General features: G+C 41.3%; 1 protein-coding gene across 3 annotated transcripts in view; it reads right to left on the reverse strand.

Moving 5' to 3' along the window:
* IQUB (IQ motif and ubiquitin domain containing) overlaps window positions 1–20128 on the reverse strand; it is a 40811-nt gene that overhangs the window by 1613 nt on the left and 19070 nt on the right. For 2 of the 3 annotated variants that reach the window (XM_078776929.1, XM_068114292.2), the window contains 6 exons: window positions 14311–14521; window positions 11326–11501; window positions 8550–8720; window positions 8029–8205; window positions 1264–1515; window positions 866–1051 (listed from right to left, as the gene is read on the reverse strand). In XM_078776929.1, coding sequence (XP_078633055.1) covers window positions 866–1051; window positions 1264–1515; window positions 8029–8205; window positions 8550–8720; window positions 11326–11501; window positions 14311–14521 — 1173 coding nt within the window. The remainder of the gene's footprint in view (window positions 1–865; window positions 1052–1263; window positions 1516–8028; window positions 8206–8549; window positions 8721–11325; window positions 11502–14310; window positions 14522–20128) is intronic. The other variant, XM_078776928.1, reaches the window with a different exon arrangement.

Consider the following 20128-nt stretch of genomic DNA (forward strand, 5'->3'; position numbering starts at 1 on the left):
TGGCTGGCCTTTCTGTGAACATTTTTTTGCAATGCCTGGCAATAATAGACATTGCACGTGATGAAGAAACTAAGCACAAACATTCATTCCACACAGAGCAGAGTATGTGTAAACACTTTTTTCTCCTGAGATGAAACGTTAATAACATTATCTTTGTGTTTCAGTTTTGATTTAGTATTGCACTTTTCGACCTATTTTCCAAAGTTGCTTTCAACCTACATTTCACACAAGAAAGATGCATTGAAGCACAATACATTATCAGTAGATAAGCAGATATATCTTTGGTAAGAGTTTTGTTCACATCTTGTGTTCATTTTGCACATTAAACGCATCATGTTGGGTGTACTTGAACTTTTGAACGGTAGTGTATGTTGACCCAAAAACAATTTGGTGGTTGAATTCAATGATCAAGTATGCAAATCCTCTTCAAATTTCAAGTCAATCAGATGAAAATTGACGATTTTAGAAATTCGACCTATGTTGACCTTTTGGTCTACATTGACCTCAAAAATAATTGGTGGTGGAATTCAGTGACTGGATATGCAAATCCTGTTAAAATTTCAAGTCAATCAGATGAAAATTGAGGATTTTAGAAACTTCACCTAAGTTGTTGACCTTTGGCCAATGTTGACCTTTGGCCTATGTTGACCTTTTGACCTCAATCAATGGGCTTCTTCCTTATGTCCAACGCTACTCTACCATTTGCCGTTTCGTAAAGATCGGTTAAAAATTGTGACCTGCAGGCGACTGACATACATACAGAATAACGCACAAGACCAACCAATATCCTCGAAAAATCTTCGATTTTCGCAAGTAATAAATGAAGGTGTTATATTACTTTAAAAGGTTCATTTGTAACCTATACCTGGGTCCTGTCCTTAAGATGCAGGTGGAGCCTTGCTTCATCTTCAGTCAGAAGGATGCAGTTCCATGGATTCCAAGGAATGTTCTTGTCCCATCTCACCATGACCAGCTCAACGAGATCTCTGCTACCACCATGCGCTGATTGTCCACTCCATATGACCTCCACGAGGTATCGGAAGTCCTCTTCCTGAATGTGGCATAAGGTTACGATCATTCAGGAAGCAATGAGCTGTTTTTTCACTTGTCATTGTTATCATTGTCACCGGAACTAAATAGGCTTGAATTACAATGTGAATTTGATAACGATTTGAGTACTGTAGGAATGCGAGGGAGAAAAACGGGAGAAGCAAGCTTTGTGCAATAAGTAAATGTGGTTTTCCAGAAGTCAGGAAAAGATACCCCGATCAGGAAGGCCAGACACGAGGAGTTATCTCCCGATGCTTGCTCGGTAGTTCGCAGCTTAAGCAACATCGTGCGGAAGAGGGACGTTTCTTTCCTCTTTCTTCCAGAATTATCCAATGCGGTGCAGCTTCGGCAATGACTTATTGTCTTTGTCAATGCAGCCGGAGCAAATGCCGCTGAAGGCAGGTAACTTTGGCAACAAACGCAAAAGTTTACATTTTTCTGAAGTGTTCCAGGGTCCTGGGGTACCTGGAAAAGAATTAAATTGAAACAAATGAAATGTCACTTTATATTTAAGATACCAATTGATATTGCTCCACTCATTGTTCAGCATTTTATAAACTTGGCAAAAGAACCATTGAAAAGTGAAACAAGATGCATTTCAAAGTCTGAGAGCTTCTCTGAAATGCCGACATGACCATATTGTTAAGTGTGTAGGGTATATGGGGCCTTAGCATAAATCATGTGCTTACATAGTTGGATCATTACCTCCGCCACCAAAGGTGGATGCAGGTATGTTTTCATCCCTGTCTGTCTGTCTCTGTCTGTCCTTTAACTTTTAACTTTTTTGCCTTTGTCCGTTTGTGAACAAGATATCTCAAAGTTGTGGCCGGATTCAGACGAATTTTGGCAGATATTTAGCATCTGTGACAAGGACGAAATGATTAGATTTTGGTGAAGATCCGGATTCGGATCCGGCTACTAGAATTTTAAAAGTGATTCTTCACCATTGGGAGAGAGGGCCAAAAACGATACATAGCAGGATATCTCAAAAACTTTTGAACGGATTTGGATAAAACTTGGTGGACCGGTTGGGTGTCTGACAAGGACAAATATATTCGATTTCGGTGAAGATGGGAATATGGTTTCGGACTTGAGAATTATTTAAAATTTTAAGTGATTTTTCGCCATTGGGAGATAGGGCCAAAAACTGTACATTGCAGGAAATCTCAAAAAATTATGAATGGATTTGGACGAAACCTGGTGTAGAGGTTGTGTGTGTGACAAGGAAGAATCGATTCGATTTTGGTGAAGATCTGAATATGGATTCGGCTACAAGAATTATTTAATTTTTAAGTGATTCTTCACCATTGAGAGATCGGGTGAAAAGCAATATATAACATGATAATTTAAAAAGTTATGGACGAGTTATGAATACATTTGGTGGATGAGTTGGTTAGGTGACAAGAACAAGCCGAATAGATTTTGGTTCAGGTCCGAATCCAGATCCGGCCTATCTGTGGGATACAAAAGTAAACCGTTCACCAGGCGGAGGTATGCTCTCTACTGACTGCCATTGTAGTTTTTATAATAATAATAATAACAAGTACACATACATTCAAAGTACACCGCCCCATGCCAAATAATTAAATATGCTGCAGCGCGGCATTGCCGGGGCGCCTCCGGCGCCCGGCAATACCGCAGTGCAGCTCATTGAGGCTGCATTGGGAGGGAGAGGTGTACACTAATTGATTGATTAATTGTATAATTAAAATCAATAAAAGATTATCACAAAATATTTTCATAATCAATTGGCTAATCGCATAACTAAACCAGTAGTGCTTCATCCGAAGATGTATCTTTTAGAAATTTAATTAAATAAGTCATTTATAAAAAATTAAATAATTAATTGATTACTCAATAAATAATTAATCGATTAATCAATAAATACTTAATAGATGAAATGATTAATCAATAAATCAAAAATATCCTTGATAGCCACATCACTTGGTCACTCATGTCCAAATATTAGCTTCCCAGCTCAAAAGGTGCCTGAGATATTGGCCAAATGAGAAAGAAAATAAATAAATGATTAATAATGAAAATAAATAAATAATAATCATAAAAAAATTAAATTATTAATCAATTTGGTCAGAGAACACATAAACTACCACTATTTCATCAGAATCTGTAACTTTAAAAAAAAATTTTTTTTTGTCATTAATCGAATAATTAAATAATTAATCGATTAATTGATTAATTAATAAATCAAAAATATCCTTTGCAGCCAAATCACCTGGTCATTGGCATGTCCAAATATCAGCTTCCTAACTCAAAAGGTGCCTGAGTTAATAATGGTCAGAAGAGAAATGAAATTTAATTAATTAAATAAGTACTTAATTAAACGCTAATAATTAAATAACTCCTCAATTAATTGATTATTCAAAAAACAAAAAATACCGTATTTGACAAAGGACTTGCTCACTACTGTGCCGAAATTTCAGCTTCCTAGCTCAAAGGATGGCTGAGATATCGCCCGGACAACCAAGAAAGAAAACAAACAAGTACACATACATTCAAAGTACACCGCCCCATGCCAAATAATTAAACAAGTACACATACATTCAAAGTACACCGCCCCATGCCAAATAATTAAATATGCTGCAGCGCGGCATTGCCGGGGCGCCTCTGGCGCCCGGCAATACCGCAGTGCAGCTCATTGAGGCTGCATTGGGAGGGAGAGGTGTACACTAATTGATTGATTAATTGTATAATTAAAATCAATAAAAGATTATCACAAAATATTTTCATAATCAATTGGCTAATAGCATACCTAAAGCACTAGTGCTTCATCCGAAGATGTATCTTTTAGAAATTTAATTAAATAAGTCATTTATAAAAAATTAAATAATTAATTGATTACTCAATAAATAATTAATCGATTAATCAATAAATAATTAATAGATGAAATGATTAATCAATAAATCAAAAATATCCTTGATAGCCACATCACTTTGTCACTCATGTCCAAATATTAGCTTCCCAGCTCAAAAGGTGCCTGAGATATTGGCCAAATGAGACAGAAAATAAATAAATGATTAATAATGAAAATAAATAAATAATAATCATAAAAAAATTAAATTATTAATCAATTTGGTCAGAGAACACATAAACTACCACTATTTCATCAGAATCTTTAACTTTAAAAAAAAATTTTTTTTTGTCATTAATCGAATAATTAAATAATTAATCGATTAATTGATTAATTAATAAATCAAAAATATCCTTTGCAGCCAAATCACCTGGTAATTGGCATGTCCAAATGTCAGCTTCCTAACTCAAAAGGTGCCTGAGTTAATGGTCAGAAGAGAAAGGAAATTTAATTAATTAAATAAGTACTAAATTAATCGCTAATAATTAAATAACTCCTCAATTTATTGATTAATCAAAAAAAATAAATACTGTTTTTGACAAAGGACTTGCTCACGATTGTGCCGAAATTTCAGCTTCCTAGCTCAAAGGATGGCTGAGATATCGTCCGGACAAACAAACAAGAAAGAAAATAATGAAAATAAATAAATAATAATCATAAAAAAATTAAATTATTAATCAATTTGGTCAGAGAACACATAAACTACCACTATTTCATCAGAATCTGTAACTTTAAAAAAAAATTTTTTTTTGTCATTAATCGAATAATTAAATAATTAATCGATTAATTGATTAATTAATAAATCAAAAATATCCTTTGCAGCCAAATCACCTGGTCATTGGCATGTCCAAATATCAGCTTCCTAACTCAAAAGGTGCCTGAGTTAATAATGGTCAGAAGAGAAATGAAATTTAATTAATTAAATAAGTACTTAATTAAACGCTAATAATTAAATAACTCCTCAATTAATTGATTATTCAAAAAACAAAAAATACCGTATTTGACAAAGGACTTGCTCACTACTGTGCCGAAATTTAAGCTTCCTAGCTCAAAGGATGGCTGAGATATCGTCCGGACAACCAAGAAAACAAACAAACAAGAAACCAGAGTGAAAACTGAGTACTCTCTTTCAGCGTGCGTCACTGCCGAGCCCCCTTTGGTGCCCGGCAATGACGATTTGCAATGCCTGGAGATGGCATAGGAAAGGAGCGGTGTACAATATGCTGCAGCGCGGCATTGCCGGGGCGCCTCCGGCGCCCGGCAATACCGCAGTGCAGCTCATTGAGGCTGCATTGGGAGGGAGAGGTGTACACTAATTGATTGATTAATTGTATAATTAAAATCAATAAAAGATTATCACAAAATATTTTCATAATCAATTGGCTAATCGCATAACTAAACCACTGGTGCTTCATCCGAAGATGTATCTTTTAGAAATTTAATTAAATAAGTCATTTATAAAAAATTCATTGATTACTCAATAAATAATTAATCGATTAATCAATAAATAATTAATAGATGAAATGATTAATCAATAAATCAAAAATATCCTTGATAGCCACATCACTTGGTCACTCATGTCCAAATATTAGCTTCCCAGCTCAAAAGGTGCCTGAGATATTGGCCAAATGAGAAAGAAAATAAATAAATGATTAATAATGAATATAAATAAATAATAATCATAAAAAAATTAAATTATTAATCAATTTGGTCAGAGAACACATAAACTACCACTATTTCATCAGAATCTGTAACTTTAAAAAAAAAAATTTTTTTTGTCATTAATCGAATAATTAAATAATTAATCGATTAATTGATTAATTAATAAATCAAAAATATCATTTGCAGCCAAATCACCTGGTCATTGGCATGTCCAAATATCAGCTTCCTAACTCAAAAGGTGCCTGAGTTAATGGTCAGAAGAGAAAGGAAATTTAATTAATTAAATAAGAACTTAATTAATCGCTAATAATTAAATAACTCCTTAATTTATTGATTAATCAAAAAAAAAAAAATACCGTTTTTGACAAAGGACTTTCTCACTATTGTGCCAAAATTTCAGCTTCCTAGCTCAAAGGATGGCTGAGATATCGCCCGGACAACCAAGAAAGAAAACAAACAAACAAACAAACAAGAAACCAGAGTGAAAACTGAGTACTCTCTTTCAGCGTGCGTCACTGCCGAGCCCCCTTCGGTGCCCAGCAATGACGATTTGCAATGCCTGGAGATGGCATAGGAAAGGAGCGGTGTACAACAAACAACCAGAGTGAAAACTGAGTACTCTCTTTCAGCGTGCGTCACTGCCGAGCCCCCTTTGGTGCCCGGCAATGACGATTTGCAATGCCTGGAGATGGCATAGGAAAGGAGCGGTGTACAATAATTCATTTATTTTGTATAGCGCTTTTCATGAAAGGCGCTTTGACAGAGTGCAAAACGTAATGCATAACAAAACATGAAAACAACAATTGCAAAAAGACAAGAATCAATAGGGAAATATTTAAAGCAAAAGGAGGGAGAAGGAGAGGAGATAGTCAGGGGTTAAATGCTGTGGGTTGAATGTTGAATGCAGTGTTGAACAGGTGGGTCTTGAGTGATGTTTTGAATGTGGTGAGTGAGGAGGAGTCTCTGATGGTGTGAGGTAGTGAGTTCCAGAGGGTGGGAGCAGCGATGGAGAAGGCCCTGTCCCCCCAGGATCTGAATTTGGTCCGGATGGGGGGGGGGGGGGGGGGTCAGGAGGTTGGTACCAGCAGAGCGGAGGTTGCGGGTGGGAGTGTGTCTGGAAAGGAGGTCAGCCAGGTAGGATGGGGCCAGGTTATGGAGGGCTTTGTAGGTCAAGAGGAGGATTTTGTACTGGATTCTCTGGGAGATGGGGAGCCAGTGAAGCTTGTAAAGGACGGGGGTGATGTGGTCACGGGTCCGGGAATGGGTGAGTAGACGGGCAGCGGAGTTCTGAATGTATTGGAGTTTATTGGTGATTGTTGAGGGTGAACCATAGAGGAGGCTATTGCAGTAGTCCAGACGGGAGGTGATGAAGGCGTGGATGAGGGTTTCTGCAGCCATGGAGGAGAGGGATGAGCGGAGACGGGCGATGTTTTTCAGGTGAAAGAAGGCTGTCTTTGTGATCTGTTTAGTGTATTTGTCGAAGGAGAGGGTTTGGTCAAAGATGACGCCAAGATTTCGGATGAGAGGGGAGGTGGATACTGGGATACCGTCGATGTTGAGGGCAAAGTTATGGGTGGATTTTGAGAGCGTTTTTGGGCCAATGATGATTATTTCAGATTTATCACAGTTAAGTTTGAGGAAGTTGATTTGAAGCCAGGATTTTATTTCAGAGATGCAGTTTGTCAGGATAGAGTGGGTGTCGGTGGAGACGGACTTGGTGGAGATGAAAAGCTGGATGTCATCGGCGAATATCTGCAACAAGGACTTCTTGTTTAGGTGAAGTTGCCCTATTTTTTTTGTATGCACTTGGAAGGTGGTGATGTTTGCGCTCGAGATCGATCTGGTTAACAACATCGTGTGATCTGTCCTTCCTGTCTGAATTGAATAGGGCCAGGTGAGGTAAGGTGATGCGAACCCCAAGAGGGTCATTGATAAGAGGTTGTCACTAGTTGGCTTTATATTGCACCACCCCTTATATTTCTCCCTTCCCTGTGGCAAAGAGGAGGACCCGAGTGCACAACATCACCTTCAGGATGTTATTTATTTATTGGGCATGGAGGCGGTGTACTTTGAATGTATCTGCACTTGTTAGAATAATCCCTGAGGGAAATACAGTAGTTAAATTAGTTTGGAGTAGATGATGAATATCCTTAGTTTAGGTGAGCATGGTACACAAGGTGTCACGACGTTAGAGATTTGCGGCCCATTCGCTCAGGGATGTGGATCTTCCAAATTTTTAGGGATTAAGTTGGCTATTCACAGGAGTCGTATCTTCCAGCGTGGACACAATATTCTTTCACAGCCAAAAGATGTGACTGACTCCACCGAAATTACTGTTCATGTATTGAAATAGCATTTCCTGCCTGACGGTGCATTTTAAAAATACAAGGACGTATGGTGGAATTTTTTTTCTTTGCTGATGATCAGAATATAGTTACAGGAAGTACCCGGAGAAGGCGAGCAGCTTCGGGGTTGAACATTGGCGTTTTGCAGTACTTCAAGAAGAGCGTGGAAATCCGTTGACGGAGGCCTTCTAGGCAAGCTTCCTTCATCCCTCTTGCCATCAGATCAACCTCCCGGTCAGCAAGGTCACCGATCTCCTGCGCCATCTTGCTGTTGTGATTCTGTGGGTGGTGGAACAAAACGTGATGATCAAAATCCCTGACTAACCCTGTAATTACAAGACCTATCAATTGTTGATGGAACATATCAGGTGTTTTTGATAAACGGTTATCATTTTATCATCATTTCAGCTTTACTCATATTACCTCGTGTATCACAAGTGCCATTTTAGGGGAATTCAAGGGAAATGCTCTTTGAAAACCCCAAATAATTACTTTCAAGCATTTGTGCTTTTACGCACATCATTAACTCGAGGACATCTGAAACAGAACCGAATGCTGATCGTGGGTAAAGACATAATACATCATCTGCAGTGATGACTATAGACGGAGACACACAGGCAAACCTTGATCCTGCTTTTCAAATTCACCAAGGCCTCTACTCTTTTCTCCCGACTCAACCCGGCATTCGTGATTGAACTGTAGATGTCACGAAGGCCTCGAGCATGAACCGTTAATGGCGTGTCCATTTCACGAACCGCCCCACGTGGGGAAAGCCATTGCTTGGTGTGAGCACACTGAAAAGAAAATACCTTTTTTTACTCTACTGTATTATTTCAACGGTGGTGCTGCATTTCCACTCGCAAGCCGTTTTGAAAAGCTCTTTGAGAACTCGCAGCTTGCTTCGGTCAATGATAATTGAATGGTGCCCTGAAATGCGTAAAAAGCAAAAGTGCAGCCAAAATGATCTCAGAACAATGCAGCCAAAATACTGTTGCAGCCAAATACTGTTGCAGCCAAAATACTGTTGCAGCCAAAATACTGTTGCAGCCAAATACTGTTGCAGCCAAAAAAATACTGTTGCAGCCAAAAAAATACTGTTGCAGCCAAAAAAATACTGTTGCAGCCAAAAAAATACTGTTGCAGCCAAATACTGTTGCAGCCAAATACTGTTGCAGCCAAAAACTGTTGCAGCCAAATACTGTTGCAGACATAAAAATACTGTTGCAGCCAAAAAAATACTGTTGCAGCTAAATACTGTTGCAGCCAAATACTGTTGCAGCCAAAAACTGTTGCAGACATAAAAATACTGTTGCAGCCAAAAAAATAATGTTGCAGCCAAAAAAATAATGTTGCAGCCAAATACTGTTGCAGCTAAATACTGTTGCAGCCAAATACTGTTGCAGCCAAATACTGTTGCAGCCAAAAACTGTTGCAGCCAAATACTGTTGCAGACATAAAAATACTGTTGCAGCCAAAAAAATACTGTTGCAGCTAAATACTGTTGCAGCCAAATACTGTTGCAGCCAAATACTGTTGCAGCCAAAAACTGTTGCAGCCAAATACTGTTGCAGACATAAAAATACTGTTGCAGCCAAAAAAATAATGTTGCAGCCAAATACTGTTGCAGCTAAATACTGTTGCAGCCAAATACTGTTGCAGCCAAATACTGTTGCAGCCAAAAACTGTTGCAGCCAAATACTGTTGCAGACATAAAAATACTGTTGCAGCCAAAAAAATACTGTTGCAGCTAAATACTGTTGCAGCCAAATACTGTTGCAGCCAAATACTGTTGCAGCCAAAAACTGTTGCAGCCAAATACTGTTGCAGACATAAAAAAACTGTTGCAGCCCAAAAAATAATGTTGCAGCCAAATACTGTTGCAGCTAAATACTGTTGCAGCCAAATACTGTTGCAGCCAAATACTGTTGCAGCCAAAATACTGTTGCAGCTAAATACTGTTGCAGCCAAATACTGTTGCAGCCAAAAAAATACTGTTGCAGCCAAAAACTGTTGCAGCCAAAAAAATACTGTTGCAGCCAAAAAAATACTGTTGCAGCCAAATACTGTTGCAGCTAAATACTGTTGCAGCTAAATACTGTTGCAGCCAAATACTGTTGTAGCCAAAGACTGTTGCAGCCAAAATACTGTTGCAGCCAAAATACTGTTGCAGCCAAATACTGTTGCAGCCAAATACTGTTGCAGCTAAATACTCTTTCAGCCAAATACTGTTGCAGCCAAATACTGTTGCAGCCAAATACTGTTGCAGTCAAATACTGTTGCAGCCAAATACTGTTGCACCCAAATCAGCAAAATGCTGCTGTAAAAAAAATTATAAAATTAAATTATAAAATTATTAACTTATTCTTCTAATTATTATTATTATTATCTTATTATTTTTATAATAGAATTGTCTTATTATTATCTTATTTAATTTTACAGCATTTAGTTTTACAGCAAAAGTGCAGCCAAAAAGCTTTGTCAAAATGCTGTCATGATTACATGAGAGCATCATTCCATTGTGTTAACCTGCTTAATTGGAGCACCTGCTGGATGATGACATGTCACCATGTGCAATGGGGCTGATGGCATGGCCTAGAGGTACGCACACTCGCCTCTAAGCTGTCTAACCTGGGTTTGAATCCTGACCCTGCTACAAACTGTCATCCCATCTACAAACTGCCAGCATTAGTATGGTTGACGTTGAAGTTCCCATGGTGCCCTTTGCCAAGAGTAGGCGAGCTTTCGCCGGCACCATGAACAAATTCCTGCCCCAACTAGCAGAGGGCATTCAATCAGTGCCACAGCCACGTCCTCATCCAATGATGCTACCACACAGCCTTGTGCTGCATATAAACGAAGAAGAAGAGGGTGTAACAGTTTCTAGAGACCAGCACAAGCTACTGGATATACAAAGGTATTGTTCTGGCTTTGCCTGGTAATACTACAGAAATCAACCTAGCATAGTTGTTGTATAGCCCCGGATAGTTCTTTGGAACAAATCAACGGTACGGAGACAGCCGATCAATCTCCCAGGAGCGATCGAGATATTCCTCACATCCAGGATGGTGTACCCACCTTCACAAAATCAGGGCCACGACAGAGTTAGAGAGGGATAAGGGGGAAAGGGCCGGTCCATGGGGACCGATCGGCACTCCCACCGTGACCTCGCTGCCCTGATGAATCCAGGCAGCAGAGATGAATGGGGAAGATTTTGGCCCTGACGTGTGTTGGGGGGTACAACCACCGCGAAGAGGCATTCCCGATAGTACCTAGAATAGTTGACTTGCAAGGAGGAACAAAGAATCACAGCATCAAGTTTCTTGGCGCACCATTTATGGTGATTGCTGAGTGGCAGACCAGCACATGCACACACAATCTTTAAGCGTGATTTTAAGCCACCTTGTGGAGGAAGTGGTGTGCTGCCTTTTTTCTGTTTTCCTGAACTGCGATTTTCTTGTAGTAGTCGATTGAAGCCAACATCTGAGTCTGGTGTTCGAGAAGTCTGCAGAGAGCTGCCTTACGTTCGTCACCTTGCTTCAGTGCATTAATGATGGCGAGTTCTTCGTGGCACCATTCTGTTTGAAGTACAAGGCAGTTTGGGTTCGGGTAACGGTTACAAATCACACTCGCGAACTAGAATGGCACTCGGTAGAGCGCATACCTCCGCCAGGCTGAACAGTTTGTACGGTATCAGCTTGTTCTTATCACCTGACCAACTCATTCACCTAGTTTAGTCATAAGTCATCCATAACTTTTTTAAACATCATGTTGTATATCGCTTTTCGCCCAATCCTTCATTGGTGGAGAATCACTTAAAAAATTAAATAATTCTCATATCCGAATCCATATTCAGATATTCACCAAAATCGAATCGATTCGTCCTTTTCACACACCCAATCGATCCACCACGTTTCGTCCAAATCCGTCCATAAAGTTTTGAGATATCGTGCTATGTATTGTGTTAAGTGCTCCTCCCCAACCCCCTGGTCACGGTGTACCTCCGAGCCCCGAGAGGGGTCACGGCAGAAAAATTTGCGTTATTCTGTATGTCAAAGATGAATGGCGAAGCCACACCAATTGTGACCAACAAACAAATATTGTATTAAGATCACACAAGAATAACAGTATAACAATAATATGAATCAAAAGTACAATCCATATCCTATGGATTGTACTTTTGGATTGTACAATCATATCCTATGGATTGTACCATCAGTTTTGTAATATACAGTATAGCTCACTGTGCTCCAAGTAAGTGAAACAAGAACATCCCCGATGTCTAATCCCCGGCTTCAAGCCAAAGTCGATCCGCTCCAGCGATCGACAGATCAATGTCCAATCGAGACCAGAATCCCGTTAGGTTGGCAGTTACAGTCCTGCTGCCAAAGCTGTGCAAAGGCGCCCTCCAGGCGACTGGGAAATCACACCCTCGGGTATGGACGTTCCGCGGCTCATAGTCGGCGAACCTCTGATTTACCTTCAAAATCCGCGTTGCACACACACACACACACACACACACACACACACACACACACACACACACACACACACACACACACACACACACACACACACACACACACACACACACACACACACACACACACACACACACACACACACACACCAGATACGTCTGAATGCGGTGAAAACGGCTGACGCGAAGCAAAGAAAAGCCTTGCGCGACGCGCAAAGGCTGAAGCGAAGCAAATAAACCTTGCCCGACGCACAAAGCGCGCGAGTCAAAATGGCCGACGGCCCGTTCTCGAGACGTAACGGCCCTTCGATGATTCTCTTCGGAATCAATCGCAAAACCTGACACATAGGTTGATCTGTCACAGCGATAACGACTCTGTCGCAGGAATTCCTTTCCCCCGAAAGTTCACTCGTGACTCTTGCTTGCCAATGTTCGCTCAGGATCGCAAAGCAACTATGCTTCTTGTCCGACTCCACTCGCTCCGCCTTCTTTTTCTCTTCCTCTTCGTCGTCCGGTTCCCGATCCGGTTTCCTGTTTCTTTTAACTGTAACTTTTTCAGCTTTTGAAAACAGTTCATAAACAATAAACCTTTTGAAAACAATAATAGTACATGGAATCAAAAATGTTTACAGTGGATGAAAACCACCACAACGGAAGTGACGAATCCGTAACAATTGGTTTTAGCCCCCTTCACTCAATCGTGATGAATCACATAAAAATTAAATAAATCTCTTATCCGAATCCATATTCAGATCTTCACCAAAATCGAATTCATTAGTCCTTTTCACACACCCAACCTGTCCACCAGGTTTCGTCCAAATCTGTCCACAACTTTTTGAGATATCTGGCTATGTGTCGTTTTTGGACCCATCTCCCAATGGTGAAGAATCACTTTAAAATTAAATAAATATCGTATCCGAATCCATATTCAGATCTTCACCAAAATCGAATCGATTCATCCTTGTCACACACCCAATCGATCCACCAAGTTTCGTCCAAATAGGTCCATAACTTTTTGAGATACTGTGCTATGCATTGGTTTTAGCCCAATCACTCAATCGTGAAGAATCACATAAAAATTAAATAAACCTCTTATCCAAATCCATATTCACATGTTCAGCAAAATCGAATCCATTAGTCCTTGTCACACACACAACCTGTCCACCAAGTTTCGTCCAAATCCGTCCACAACGTTTTGAGATATATTGCTATAAATCGTTTTTGAACCTAACTCCCAATGGTGAAGAATCACTTTTAAAAATTCTACTAGCCGGGTCCGAATCCGGATCTTCACGAAAATCGAATCGATGATTCCTTGTCACACACCCAAGCTCACCACCAAGTTTCGTCCAAATCTGTCCACAACTTTTTGAGATATCCTGCTATGTATCGTTTTTGGACACATCTCCCAATGGTGAAGAATCCCTTAAAAATTAAATAAATATCGTATCCGAATCCATATTCAGATCTTCACCAAAATCGAATCCATTAGTCCTTGTGACACACACAACCTCTCCACCAAGTTTCGTCCAAATCCGTCTTCAATGTTTTGAGATATATTGCTATAAATCGTTTTTGGACATATCTCCCAATGGTGAAGAATCACTTAAAAACTTCTACCAGCCGGATCCGAATTCGTATCTCCACCAAAATCTATTAATTTCTTCCGTGTCACATGCACTACGTGTCCACCAAATTTCGTCTGAATCCGTCCACAACTTTTTGAGATATCTTGTTCATAGACAGACAGACAGGCAAGCAACAAGACGGGTGAAAACATAACCTCCATCCACGTTCGGTGGCACAGGTAAAAAGGTTTTGAACCGTTATCGTTGGAATTCATCTTGAGAAACTGCGAATCTGGACTTACTATCGGCGCAATTTCATTTGAAAGTGCCAAAACTTACTTTCCAGGCTGTAGAATAGGAACTCAAAGTCTTCCTTGCTTTTCGGGTTCATACAATGATCTATTTCCCATTTTCGACGCTCTTCCTTATTCTGTTGCTTTCGTTTCTCCATTTGTATGTGCCACTGGCCGTTTTCCAGGCACATCCGTTTTAAATTATTCACGAGGATGCGATCCAGCCTTGCACGGAGGTGCTTCTGCAGGATAACAACCTGAGACAAAAATAATCGATTTCCCATGAGGAACAGTTGTAATCACAGTTTTATCAACAACAACAACAACAACAACACAACAGGCATCTTCAGGCCATTTTCTCTGCTAGTAGTCCAAGCCATTTAGCATTTGACGGGTAAAAAACTGCAACACTACCGATCTCATTAGTATTGATTACCCTCAAGGTACCTTTATAAACATACTAAAAGTATAAAGGTCTAAAAATATGGGGTGACTCTCAAATAATGCAATCAAGTTTTCTCCATTTAGCCCCATGTTAAAAGACGTACATATGCCGCATGCTATGATTATTGTCGCTCTCTGAACTTCTATTGCTTATTTTATACACTGGACCTAATCACTAGCACGATATAATAAATAAAGGATATCATACTGTACAATATTGTATATATAAGTGAAGTTTTTACTGTTTTAGTGTCTTATTTAACCACACCCCGTTTTACAAAGACTGCTCACTCCACAGCAAGCGACGGTACATCATTATTTGTTTGTGAACCATATATATCTTAGTTTTTAATCCCATCAATGACATGTATTTAGTATGTTTAGGTCTATTGGCAATAACATACAGTAATAGTATATTCAACTTTTCTATATTTGCAGGTAATCCAACCCTGAAGAATGGCGGCCAATTCGTGTGTGTTCTGCAATGAATCCACCAACAACGATAATCCAGTAGTGACACTTCGTGAAAAGGGAAGTCGGACTATTAATGTTGTTAGTGACCAGCGCAGTGACCCTGATGATTGAGCAAGTACTCATGAGAAGTATGAAGACCAGCGGGGGGTTAACAAGAGGAAGAGGAATGACAGAGCAACAACGCTTAACGTGGCTTTTGTCCATGCCGGCTTGTTCGGAGACGAACAGATCGATGCAAGAGCTCACTGGAGTGAAGTACAGCACAGGTGAACAGAACAAAGAGATGGGCAAAACCAGGCAGCATCGCGACATGCAAGATACAAGTACACTACAGGTCGCTCTAGTTGACAGAAATCCTTTCAAGTGTCATCCATCCCTCAGGAACATAATGACTGGTGTCAACGCTGGCAGTAAGGTTGATGTCGACAATGCCAAGCTCATTGGAGACAAGATCATGCACTCCATGACAAATCAGTCAGTTGTCCACTACACGTTCAAGCGCAAAGACCAAGCCACCACATTTCTGAAGGCCAGATCATCTGTGCGAGTTGGTAAAGACCAGGTACAGATAGACCCAGAACTGCTATTCCAGCGTCTCATCATCATCTCAAAATCTGCTGAAGATAAGGAAGAGATGTTTCGCTTTGAGTTATGCCCTCATCCACCTGCGCTGTTTGATGAAAAGCTGATGCTACGTGAAGCCCACAAGTCCGTACTCGGAGATGCTATCTGGTCTAAACTTGAACCAGGTACCATAGAGTCAATCAGCGAAATCCAGTATGTCTTGGATGGTGGAAGTCTGCTGCACCGTATACCATGGCCACATGGTTCACCAACATATCGAGAGATCTGCATGCTCCACTGTGACTATGTTACAAGAAAGTACGGAAAGGCCATCGTAATATTTGATGGATATCTTGGTCAATCAACCAAGCACATGACCCACCAGAGGCGAGCAGCAGGTAGAGGTGGACCAGAAGTGACTTTCACTGATGACATGAAGTTGACCATGAAGAAAGACATCTTCCTGGGAAACCTCAACAACAAACAGAACTTCATCAACATGTTGAGCAGATACCTCCGGCTTTCTGGATGCCAGACCCATCATTCCCAGGAAGATGCTGACCTGCTAATCGTCCAGACCGCAGTCAGTTCGGCGAACATGAGGAACACAGCCCTTATAGGAGAAGACACAGATCTGATCGTCCTACTCTGCTTCTACGCAAACCTAGAAGCACACGACTTGTTTATGTATAGTCAGGCAAAATCCACTACAAAACCAAACCACATCTGGAATGTGAAGTCCATGAAACGTCAGCTAGGTGCAGCTGTGTGTGAAAGCATCCTATTCATACACGCAGTATTGGGATGTGACACGACGTCTCGACTGTACGGCCTTGGCAAAGGAGCGTCACTGAAGAAATTCATGATGAGCACACTCTTCCAAACTCAATCCCAACAGTTCTTGGCTGAGGATGCATCACCAGATGTGGTCGAGGCTGCAGGAGAGATAGCACTCGTGTGTCTCTACAAGGGTAAACCTGATGAAAGTTTGGATTCCCTCAGGTACAAGCGGTTTTGTGAACAGGTCGCAGTCAAGACTTCGAAGATACTCCCACAGACCTTACCGCCCACATCTGCTGCAGCGAGATATCACAGCAGACGGGTGTATCTGCAAATACAGCAGTGGAAAGGAAACAACAGCCTACAACCAGTGGATTGGGGCTGGAGAATGAGCGACGGCAATCTTGTTCCTGTTATGACCGACCTCCCTCCAGCACCTCAGGATTTGTTGAATGTTATCCGGTGCAACTGTTCGACCGATTGTGGTTCCGCACGGTGTACATGCCGCAAGAACAACTTGGAGTGTTCTCCTGCTTGTGGTCAGTGCCGTGGATCTGGCTGCACCAACTCCGTCCTGGACAGTTTCAGCGACGACGATGACGAGGAAAATGATGATTAGGTAGTGGACTGTTGTTATAGACCGTTACATGCAGCTGAATTAGTTAATTGTGGACATTTTTTTACTTTTAAGCGAATCCTTGACTTCCGACAGTATTTTATGAGTCAGTATTATTAGTGTCTCTATATGTGATTTTATTATGAGTTTGCGATTTTAATCAACAAAATGTGCCATAATTCTGAAACAGTCATGACAAGTGATTCATGTATTTGCATATCAGTGATCAGTATTTAGCTATTGGGAATTTTGTTTACGTGCTTATTTTTTTGTTCCGTACGGGCCGTACTGGGGCTGTAACATGCTGTAATTCCTGATATTAAAAGTATAATTATATACCATGTGCTCGGAATGTATCGCAAAATGTGAACAAATCGTACCGCAAAAGGATGAAAAGGGGGGTCCATGTACCAGTGATTTTGACAGACACCCCATATTTTTAGAGCTTTAGACTTTTGATATGTTATCTGGTATATATTACTGCATACAATTTCGCACTGATATGTAGTGTTGCAGTTTTTTCCTATCTGGCCCCATATTTGGGCTAAATGGCTTGGACTATAGAGCGGGGGTTAGCCTTGCGGTCCTCAGTTGTCATACCCTTCCTCTTCGTCTTCAGTTGTCATACCCTTCCTCTTCGTCTTCAGTTGTCATACCCTTCCTCTTCGTCTTCAGTTGTCATACCCTTCCTCTTCGTCTTCAGTTGTCATACCCTTCCTCTTCGTCTTCAGTTGTCATACCCTTCCTCTTCGTCTTCACTTGTCATGCCCTTCCTCTTCGTCTTCAGTTGTCATACCCTTCCTCTTCATCTTCAGTTGTCATACCCTTCCTCTTCGTCTTCAGTTGTCATACCCTTCCTCTTCGTCTTCAGTTGTCATACCCTTCCTCCCGTCCATACAACACACAACATGCATTTTTAGGCCATTTTCCGTGCTAGAGCTGGGGTTAGCCTTGCGATCCCCGTGACAATCTTCTCCATCTCTCCTTGTTAACCCCCTTGCCCGCATTTCTTCTTACACCATCTTTAGCCAAGTCTTTCTCGGTCTTCCCCGTCCTCTACTTACTTCTACATTCATTTCCATCACTCTTCTCAACCAGTCACTTTCATCCTTCCTCAACACATGACCAAACTATCTCAACCTGTTCCTCTTCACAGCATCAATCACAGGCTCTATTCCCATCATCTTTCGCAATTCATCATTTGTCTTCCTCTCTCTCAATCCATTAGTCCTTGTCACGCGAATGGATCACACTAATGTCACACTAATGGACACTCCACACATCCACTGAACCATTCGCAATTCCACCCTTTCCAGCCTTCGTTGCTGCTCGACGTTCATTACCCATGTCTCGCTCCCATAAATCATAACACTTCTCACACATGCAGCATACACCTTCCCCTTCAGTTTCAACGACACTCCCCTCCTCGTCAGCATGCCACTCAGTTCCCGAAACTTCTTCCATGCACATCTCACTCGAGCAACCGTTGCTGAGTCTGATCCACCTTCTCCATTCAGCATGTCTCCTAGGTCGCAACATGTTTTCACACCTTCCAGCTTCATGCCGTCTCCAAGATCCAACTCAACATTTCCTCCATCTGCAGCTCCCTCTGTGCACACCTTACATTTGAATGTAGCTGCCACACTGGTTAATGACCCTCTCAGACCACTACATTTTTGATGAACCCACTCAGCGCACATTGCACATTGAATGGAGTTCACTCCGACACCCTTCCAGCACACAGCACACGGCCACTTCCCAGTTCTTTCCACCTCAGCACATGCTTTACCACTTGCCATCACCTTTGTCTTTCCGATATTCACCTTCAGACCTTTTGTCTCCATACATTCCTTCCACTTGTTCATCTTTTCCTTCAGTCCATCCATACTTTCCGCAATCAACACCAGATCATCTGCATACAACAACTCCCATGGCAAACCCTCCTTTACGTTCTGAGCCAGCACCTCCATCACAGCTAAAAATAGTAGTGGACTTAGTACCGACCCCTGATGCACTCCCACCTTCACCTCAAACTCACCACTGTTCCCGTCCTTCGTCCTTACAGCTGTGCGCGCTCTCGTACATTGCCATGTCTACTCTGATCAACCATTCCTCCACTCCTAACTTCCTCAATGCCCCTGTCACTACTTTGCGTGGAACCCTATCGAATGCTTTCTCCAGATCAACAAACCCAAGAAACAACTTCTTCCTCTTCTCCATGTACTTCTCCTGCAACTGCCTCACAATAAAAAGTGCATCTGTCGTTCCTCTTCCTGGCATAAATCCAAACTGCATTTCGTCAATCTTCACTTTCTTCCTTATCCTCCTCTCCAACACCCTTTCCAATACCTTCATTCCATACTCAAATAACTATTACTCTATACGAGCAGTGCAGAGGGTCACCCTTCCCCTTGTATAGAGGGACGAGCGGACTCGGTTCCCAATCCACTGGAATGCGACCTTCTTTCACCACCAGATTACAGATCTCTGTCATTCTCTTCACACCCCAACTTCCTGCTGCCATCAACATATCTCCCACAACTTCCGTCGGCCCTCCCGCTTTTCTATTCTTCATTGCTTTTAGCCCTGGTGTTGGGCTAGCGGCTAGGGTGCCGGCTTAGGATCCTAGGATCCTGGGTTCGAATCCCGGTCAATCGCTGAATTAACGCCAGGGGGGTTGACTCAGCCTGTCATCCTTCCGAGGTCGGCAAATTGAGTACCAGTTCACTGGTAATTCCCTGCTTGTCGTTAAAGGCGGCAAAAAGGGTTGGCGTCAGGAAGGGCATCCGGCCATAAAACATTGCTTCAAAAAGGGGACCGAAAAACAACAACAACCACAGTTCCCGAAAAAGGCCAACCCCCGCTTGCGGGGAAAAATGGCCTCTAAAGGTGGTTTTTTAAATTGCTTTTATCGCTTTTTTTTTTCTTTTTTTTTTTGTATACAAGATCGAGGCTCGTGAAAGAGCGAAAGAGCTCGCTTCCTCAA

This window comes from Myxine glutinosa, chromosome 4 (assembly GCF_964187855.1).
Source record: "Myxine glutinosa chromosome 4, kmMyxGlut1.1, whole genome shotgun sequence".
NCBI lineage: Eukaryota > Metazoa > Chordata > Myxini > Myxiniformes > Myxinidae > Myxine > Myxine glutinosa.